The 8,829-nt window shown below is 39.4% G+C and overlaps 1 protein-coding gene across 3 annotated transcripts; it reads right to left on the bottom strand.

The window, feature by feature from the left end:
• Nucleotides 1–2,408: 2,408 nt before the first annotated feature.
• LOC116707148 (E3 ubiquitin-protein ligase TRIM39) lies at nucleotides 2,409–5,808 on the bottom strand. Of its 3 annotated transcripts, none has more exons than XM_032544373.1 (10): nucleotides 5,739–5,808; nucleotides 5,325–5,562; nucleotides 4,858–5,224; nucleotides 4,563–4,658; nucleotides 4,239–4,472; nucleotides 4,000–4,147; nucleotides 3,864–3,890; nucleotides 3,691–3,755; nucleotides 3,223–3,345; nucleotides 2,409–2,841 (listed from the first exon to the last, which is right to left on the bottom strand). In XM_032544373.1, exons 1-10 carry the CDS (start codon nucleotides 5,752–5,754, stop codon nucleotides 2,440–2,442), a joined length of 1,716 nt encoding a protein of 571 aa, XP_032400264.1. In that variant the 5' UTR covers nucleotides 5,755–5,808; the 3' UTR covers nucleotides 2,409–2,439. The 3 variants fall into 3 exon arrangements, with proteins under 3 accessions (XP_032400264.1, XP_032400262.1, XP_032400263.1); XM_032544371.1 differs by having other exon boundaries at nucleotides 5,325–5,568; nucleotides 5,742–5,793; XM_032544372.1 differs by having other exon boundaries at nucleotides 3,691–3,760; nucleotides 3,869–3,890; nucleotides 5,325–5,568; nucleotides 5,742–5,793.
• Nucleotides 5,809–8,829: the final 3,021 nt, after the last annotated feature.

Genomic DNA, 8,829 nt, shown 5'->3' with positions numbered 1-8,829 from the left:
ATCATCAGTATACATGTTGGTTAGCATAAGCATACTAAGCAGCAATGCTAACTAACTTTTTCACTCACCAGTTCTTGTTGGACACTTTTAGTATTACATTACATTACGTCTAGCTTACGCTTCTATCCAAAGCAAATTCCATGAAGTACATTAAAGGTACAAACGAACAGCAAGAATCATGTTAGCTTCATATAAGTCCAAGTGCTACATGTAAGGTTTTTTGTAACCATTATGTTCTTAGCCAAGGTGCAATCAAAAGAGATTTGTTGGTAGCCTGCTATTGAAGCTAAATAAGTAATCAACTACTTGATTATTAAAAGGTTTATTACATCAAAGAATTCAGCATCAATACAAGCTTTGCAGAAGCTAGGAGAGCTTCTCTCCCCCCCCCCCCCCCCGGAAGACCAGGGGCCCCTTCCACTAAGATAAACATCATGTAGTCCTTTCCATTCAGTCTTCCCAAAACACAGACACTCCCTATCTTCTACTGGGTGCTCCTGTTGTAAGTACTAAGGCATTATGTAACAAATGTATTGACTTTAATCCAAACCACAAGTAGTTTTGGCTCCTGAACCTAACCAAAAAATGCAACTGTTTGACAATGTTGATAATGTGTTAAAAAGTGCAACCATTATGTTCTCTGATTTGGATATTAGATTAATTTATGAAACTCTCCTCTGGGTCGTTTTAGACAATCAAAATGTTACCTGTCATTCGTAAAATAAAATAAAAATCCCTTGATTTGTTACACTACAAAGGTGTGTACCACATCCAATGTACTGTACACCGTGTACTGTCATTTTGAGCGCGGGTTGATCTGATATATGTGGTAGAACACAACACAAACATTACCAACAGGCACACTTGTGACAAACATTATTACACGTTTATTCCTCGGAAATGAGGAAGTCGGGGCGTCCATCTCCACACTGGGTCAAAATGATCAACTGTTTCAATCTGTGCCTCCTGTAAAGGTTTATATCATAAATTTCAAAATGTTTCTAAAAAAGAATTTTGCAATGGTTCTAACAATGAAGAAAACCCAATATCTGTGTAGTTCTTTTGTCAGAGATTCATGGGTTGGGTTAAAATACTAGAGTTAAGTTAACAGTAAGGCTTTTGTACTTTACATTAAATCTTCTGCAAGAGTGTTCACATTATCAGGTCACAGTAAAAAAAAAACAACAACTGTAAGGTTGGGGTTGGGGTAAGTAATGCCTCAATTGCTCATGAACAACAAGCAGGTCACATCCATGCTGTGTGAAACTAAATAGCTGAACGTGGGACAGTAATAACATGCTTACTCAAAACCTTTTCTATAAAAAAGTAAGGTAAAATAAGAAAAGGACATGTGAGAAACCTAGCAGTTGAAACCAATTTGTGGTGCCACTTAAACAAATTGCAAATGTCAATGCAGAAGTGTCCTTGAGCTGAACACTGAACCTTTAACCTTGCATGACATCCTGTGCATCAGTGATTGAATATGTGTGTGTGTGTGTGTGTGTGTGTGTGTGTGTATGTGTGTATGTGTGTGTGTGTGTGTGTGTGTGCGTGCGTGCGTGCGTGCGTGTGTGTGTGTGTGTGTGTGTGCGTGTGCGTGCGTGCGTGTGTGTGTGTGTGTGTGTGTGTGTGTGTGTGTGTGTGTTTAAGGGTAAATGTTGGCATGTGTTGGTAAAGCTGTTAGGACATTGTCTCTTGATCTGTTGATGTTATGATATCAGGTTTATGTGTTTTGAGTGATGAGTACTGAACGACTTAGTTGGATTATCTTTTTTTTCAGAATCAGTGCTACAACCGGAATATTACATGTATGTAAACGTAGTCAGTGAAAGCGGCAAACTGGAGACGCTACCATGGAAATACACTGAAAAAAACAAAAGCTTTTGTAAATACACTTTTTGAAACCTGACCTAAATGCAATAAATAGATCAAAATTAGATGCATTTCTTAAGTGTCTTAGCACACATGCTAATTTTAAACACCATGCAGTGCATAGGAGGCTTTTTAAAAACAACCACAAAAAAAAAAAACTGTAATAATACTAACAACGCTAATAAAAAAATGACACAATCAGTACAGTTTTTATCTTCAAAACAACTTTATTTTTAGTTTCACAATTATAAATTATACCTTGCCCAATAAGTTATGGACTAAGGTTTTGCAATACAGTCAACATGTGAAGCATTTCATTTACATATATGTACACAATATATCCATATTAAATTGATATAATATATTATTTTGAAAGATTCATTTGAACAATGAAATTGAAATCTTTTATTCGTGGTTGTCGGCCTGTTGCAGGCCAGTGTTGGTCAAATATTGTTGCAGTACAATTAAATATTATTGCAGTACAATAAATATAGACCTAATATAATATAATATATATAAACTTACATTTTTTTTACATCAGTTAGCATCATCCTTTCTTATGACACATCATGCAGCTGACTCAATGGTTATGTCCCGACCTTCCCTGACTCCTCCGTCTACAGGACAGATAATCAGCGGGGCGGCGTTCTTCCCATCTTCTTGGACACAGGGGTTAAAGTACGGGTAGAGGAGCTCAGAGAAGTCACACCCGCTGTAAGTGTAAATGTGGGTCTTTGCTTCTGCGTCGTAGAAGGACACCGACCCTTCCTCGTAGTCCAGGAACACGCCCACTTTCTTGGGGGTTTCCTTGAGGTGGAGGGTGACAGAGGGACCGGCACAGGCGCTGAGACTGCTCCCTTTCCTCCGGCAGATCGCCCAGTACCCGCTGCTGGGAGACACCGTGAGGACCCCCTTCCTGTTGATGGACTCCCTGGCCACGCCGACATCCCAGTCTGTTTTATCCCCAACCTGAAACACAATGAACAGACTAGAGTCAGACGTGCATCGTTCCTTTAAATGTCGTTTAAGTGCTGGGATTCACTTCAGGTCGGCTGTGTTGTTTCAAATAATGTCATGTTGGTAATGTCTCTTCAACTGAAAAATACAGTGCATGTTGAATCTGATTTAATTTGCTTGACTCTGCTTGAAATTCTCAATTCATTTTTAAACAAAAAAAAAAATCTAATTTCTGTTTCTGTATACTGTATCTGTACACTGCTGGTCTTAACGGAAATTGTCATTTCAACTGTTCAACTGTTAAATCTGCTGGTGTACATCTTTGCTGGCAGGACACATTCTACTGGATTTGTTTAATTTTAAAGTGTGTTTACTTGTTTCTGAGCTTCTCACCTCAACAACCCAGTAGCGTCTTCCAGATGCAAAGCTTTGTTTCCCCAAAACACAGACGCAGGAGTCAAAGCGCTGAGGACTGTCTGGGATTGGACAATAGTTCTTCTTGCTGCTGATGCTCACCTGTTAATTAACATTTTCATTGTTATCATCATCATCTTCATCTTACTAAACATTTGCCTTACTAGCAAGAATTTGATCTGACTCCCCTTTGAATTTGATTCTCACATCACAATTCTTTCCATTTTTCATGTGACGATATGTCTTATATTTTCCTTCTATTACAGTAAAATGTCCCACAGCAGGAGATGTTTATAATATAAAAGCTAGACCAATTTCTGAAAAATTCACTGTCTTCACAGACTCTAAATGTGAGAAGAAATCCAATCTACTCTGAAGACCTAGTATTTTCCTAGAAGGACTGTGTTCTTTACACATTTCATTTAATGATCAGAAGTCAGACAATACCTTCTTTCTGTCTGGAGACAGGACCAGCCAGCCTGAAGCAGTATCAGGATCCAGAGTGACATTGACTGCAGAACCAAAGAAGAAAAACAGTGAGACAGGTAATAAAAAGGTGAACTAACCAAGGTTAAACTAGTTTACAGAAATAAGCAGTGGATGTGAGATTGTGAACACACCTGCATATTGATCCAGTTTGTCTGCTTCTGCAAAAATATTATTATAAATATTATTATTTTTATGCACTGATTTCCACAACAATCTCTAGTCATTTTGTGACGTAGAGAATCACTTTCTCACAAAGGATGTACCGACCTTTTGCGGATAGTTTGTTGGCAAGTTCCTGGCAGATGTCCCCAAGCTTGGAGACGGCTCTCGTCACCGCCCCCATGCAGTTATCTGAGTGGACTGCGACCTCTGACCACTCTCTAGTGGAAGGGAGTCGCTTTAGAGACGGGAAACTCTAAAGATGGGGAAGGATGGACAGGTTTCTCATGAGTACAGTTCTTTAAATGCTGATGCAGATCAGGATAAATGCAGTTGAGGTATCTTACCTGTATGAGGTGAACAGGGTTCCGAGTTTGCTCCAGGTACTGCAGTTCGCTGCTCCTCATCTGCAGATCATTGAGTTCCTGCTCCAGCTCCTGGAACAGCTCCTGGGCTCTCCTCTCAGCTTCTTGCTGCCTCTTCTCCAGCTCCTCCACCAGCCCGGCATGCTGTCTCTCGATGGCGCTTATCAGCATGCTGCACACCTGAGCACTGCTCTCTATCTCCCTCTCTGTGATTTGCTGTTGATTGAAACAACAGAAACATGTAAATTATTATACAGATAAAAACAGACATGCTCTTTTTAATTATGCATCCAAACAATAACTTACTTTGCTTAGAGCCACTGATTTTTTAATTTCATTCACTTTTCTCAGTCTAGCCTGGATCATCGGTTGAATGCTGGATACCGTCTCCCTCAAACGAATCTGCAAAATGTTTTAAAAAAAAATACAAATTTGAATATAATGCTGGACAAAAAGCAGCTGAGGGAAAATACTGTATGTAAAGTCTTGAAAGGGGAAATTTGTTGACATAAGTAATTCCATGACTTGATATAGGAACATTTCTATAATTGCAAAACAGGAGGAAAGCCGAGTTTAAAGCAAAACAAAAACTTTTCCACACCTTCACCCTCTTGTTCGCCTGCTCCATGGGGGAGGTCTGGTGGTGTTTGTGTTTCCTCTCTGTGCATTGAACACAAACAGACTTCTGGTCCTTCTTGCAGAACATTGTCAGCGGCTTGTGGTGCTTTCTGCAGAGGTGACTGGTGGCGAAGGTGGCCGGATCAGTAAGTCGGTGTCTGTGCAGCGCTGGATCCCTCAGGTGCGGTGTGAGGTGAAGTTCACAATAAGACGCCTGGCACACGAGGCACGACTTGAATGATGGAGACTTGTCTCCGCGGCAGATGTCGCAGGGAATCTCTTCAGCCTCCAAAGGTGGGACAAGGGAAGTTCTCCTGCTTCCCACACCGTCACCATTGCCCTCCTGAGACCTTTTGATTCAAATTAAATTATGTCAAATCTCAATTCTAATATTTTGCTTTATACGTTTTTCCCAAAGAACCAGTTTGACTAAAAAAAAAAGAAACCAACCTGAAATAGAGAAGAATGATTTCTTCATATCCTTGGTTGATCCTGAGTTCTGGACGCTTTCTGAATGTCTCTTTGCACAGCGGACACTCAGCCTTGGTCTTAGTGTCCCAGAAGCCGTCGATGCAGTCCAGGCAGAAGGTGTGTCCACATGGGATGGTGGCAGGCTTGGTGTAGATGTCCAGACAGATGCAGCAGTTGAACTGCTCCTCAAACGACACATCAAGCTCCATGTTTGGTGCTGAAGAAAAATAACACATTATATTAAACTTAATAATTGATTGACTTGATGAACTTTTATTGTTCATCAAAATCTTTTAAATTAACAAAATGATTTTAATTAATGTCACCAGAGCAGTCCCACAATATATCATTCAGTTTTCTTGTTGCAGTAGTCTAATATCAGCATCGTCTTACTTGTTTGGGTTGTCATGTCGAGCGTCCTGATCGTCCTCTTCAGATTGTGAAGATGTGTCCTGATCGTCTTCTTCAGATTGTGAACATAGTACAAGCGATGCAGCGATGATGTTTAAATACCCCTCAGTCACTCCTCGTTTGCAGGTGAATTGGTTGTAATTTTCTAATTACTGGCTGAATTACTGTTAAGCTCCTCCTCCCGCACATTTACCACCTTACATCACTGGTATTTCCAGTTACTCTGTTTCATCTTGTTACACACTATCTTGGGGACATGTCCATGTTTGTCTCTCAGCTGCAGAACACAATAATTGTTCTGTCATTTCCGGACGTATAAATCAGCAGCCAACCATTGAAAAATGAGTTTCTCAGGTAAATTACTGTGAGTATGTGTGAAAAAATAAAATATAGCCTAGACAATCGCCTGAGATAAGAATAATATGTATGCGTATGTATTTTTTTGTGTGTTCTGGGATAGGGTAAAAAATTCTCTGGTTTGTTTGTATTTCTTAAAACCAATCACAACTGTCCTAGGCGCTGCTAGGCCCCTGTTGCGGAGATAGCGAGAGGGGATAGGGGAGGGACATCCATCGCATGAGAGATGATGTCAGGCTTTATCCCAGCAACGTTGTCATCCCACAGACCTGCTGAGCTAGACTAGCCAGATCTAGAATCCTGTTTATTCATTTTCAAACAAAACAAAAACAGTTTTGAAAATGTAGACAACCAACTCGACTCAACTTTTAGAATCATTTGTACATTTTGGAAATTTGGAAAATGAACACTCTTTAAGCATCATTGTTTGAAGATACACCACAACTCATTTTCCACCTTACCAAAATCTCACAGCTCACATAAACTTTTATATAGCCTTGTATTTTTTGATCTGCTAATTTCAAGAATGAGACCTAAAGATAACCAAGATGTAAATAATGATTCAGAACTAACTTTTCAAAATGTAATGTCTGTGTGGGACATGAACTTCTGTGACAATATTCAATGGCAATCCATCAATAGTTTAGCTGTTTTACCCAAAAAAACAGTATTTAACCACATGCTGGTACTAAAATGTAAGTCAGGATCATCAAAATCATTAGGAATTATTGTCTGGGGAACATGAAGGTCTGTCCAAAAGTTTATTGCAATCCACCAAATATTTGAAATATTCCCGTCTGGCCTTATGTAGGGAACCGACCATTGAACCACCATTGTCCAACAGACCAACATAACAAATCTTCTTTTTAAAATCCTACAATGTTCAATGTGCTTTGATCCAAAACGTTTTTTACATTTTGAGTAAAACTCAAATAAAATTGTGTGAATCAGCGGGCATATGCAAAGGTAACAGTAAGCAGTATGAGTAACTATACGAAGAAATGGCCCATGAGCCTTAGTGTCCAGCTGTCATTAAATTAGGTCAAGTATGATTCATCTGCATACTTTTACCATGTTCTTAACTTAGATGCTGAGCCCTGTTGTTGTGCTACTTTCCGGTAATGAAGTAATGAATGCCACTTTCCGATAATGAAGTAATGAATGCCACTTTTGGTAATTAAGTAATGAATGCCACTTTCCGGTAATGAAGTAATGAAGCAATGAGCTTTGGCATAGCCAACAACAGTATAATTGCTGAAACCTGTTTTAGGAACATGTTAAATAGAAAATCCTGGTTTTTCCAGCCTGGATCCAGTTTTCCATATTGTTGTGATTAATGGGGACAACAAATTTAGAAATGGGAACCTTTTTGCTCGATACTGGATCAATTCCAAAAATTGTTGCTCCAATTAGTCAGACAAAAAAAAACATGAGAAAATATGGTCAAGGTTGAAAAATACCTAACTTTTGCTTTAAATGAACTAAATAAAAGAAAAAAACAAATAGTCACAAATTGAAATGTAGCTGTTAGTTATCACTACACAGTAAAATGTTGGGTGAGTATTCTTTTGAAAGCCCAGTATTCATGTTTCATGATGTTTTGACATACACGTCACTATGACTTGCTGCAAGCTGAGCAGTCATGAATCTAACGAAGATCAGCATGAGTTCAGCCAGCGGACTATCTTGTGTTCTCACTCTCGCTCTCCTCCTGCTTCACATTGTCAGTGTCGGTTCTCATTTTAAGCGTGAATTGTCGCGCCCCATCTCCTCCCCGTTCACCTCCAGTTCATCATTTTCAGGTCTCAGGTCTGAGCTCACCAGAGCTCGCTTCTCTTCTCCTTCATTCAGATCTCAGCATCCTCTTCTTTCATCAACATCACCACCAGCGTCTAGACTCGATCAGGCGGGTATTGTACAATGACTCCATCTTAAACGGCATTGTATTAGGTTGCCCGGTGTGATAGGCAAATGTGTCAACTTGCATGTGTAAATACCAAAACTCAACTTACGATCAATTAGCAACCCCTCTCATATGAGATTTTGTTTTCAACTATTGCTGTGTCTCAATTTGGATACTTAGTGTTAGTATACTTACTTGTAGGAATATATACTCATGCATGTTTTGCACTTTAGGAAATGACAATTGCAACATTTGACCACATTCTTTTTAAAGGTGAAGTACCAAATCATCACAGACTGCTAAATTAACCTAATAAACCCACTGATGGGTTCTATCAGACAACAGTATAATGGTACTAAGTGAAAAAATACAAATGTTTAACTCTGTTTGTATAGTTCAGTTTTCCAGAGCAACCCCAACCGCAGCAGGTTTCTCATCCACCATTTAAACAACTTTGATTGATCTCCGCTACTTAGATGGTGACCATTTAGGGTAAGAAGTGTCCAGTGTTCCATTCACACTCATGTATTTAGAGCGCACTGCGTTTTGCCATACTTGTCAGTGGGATGTGCTCAAAATAGTAAGTGGAAGTGTGCAAATTGAGACACAGCATATATGTCCTTTGACCTGTCCTACACAAATACTTTTTTTGTTGATTTGGAACAAGACACAGAGAAGGCTTAACAGTGTGTAAGCAGGTGCCCGTTGCTTGGTGGTGTTGCAGACTTGTGGAGAGGTGGACTTCAGTTAAAGGGGCTGTATTTGACATTTATTAATGTAGCAGCAGAAAAATATTTGCTATGTCAAGATAAA

This window comes from Etheostoma spectabile, chromosome 19 (assembly GCF_008692095.1).
Source record: "Etheostoma spectabile isolate EspeVRDwgs_2016 chromosome 19, UIUC_Espe_1.0, whole genome shotgun sequence".
NCBI classification, from domain to species: Eukaryota; Metazoa; Chordata; class Actinopteri; order Perciformes; family Percidae; genus Etheostoma; species Etheostoma spectabile.
The sequence above is the reverse complement of the archived record's forward strand: the minus strand, read 5'-3'. Positions and strand labels throughout refer to the sequence as shown.

What these genes read in the sequence shown, in the direction of transcription:
- LOC116707148 (XM_032544371.1), bottom strand. An exon ending in AGGCGAACAAGAGGGTGAAG is followed by an intron (nt 4,659 to 4,857) that starts GTGTGGAAAAGT and finishes AACATTTTGCAG; the next exon opens with ATTCGTTTGAGGGAGACGGT. An exon ending in AATCAGTGGCTCTAAGCAAA is followed by an intron (nt 4,473 to 4,562) that starts GTAAGTTATTGT and finishes TTCAATCAACAG; the next exon opens with CAAATCACAGAGAGGGAGAT.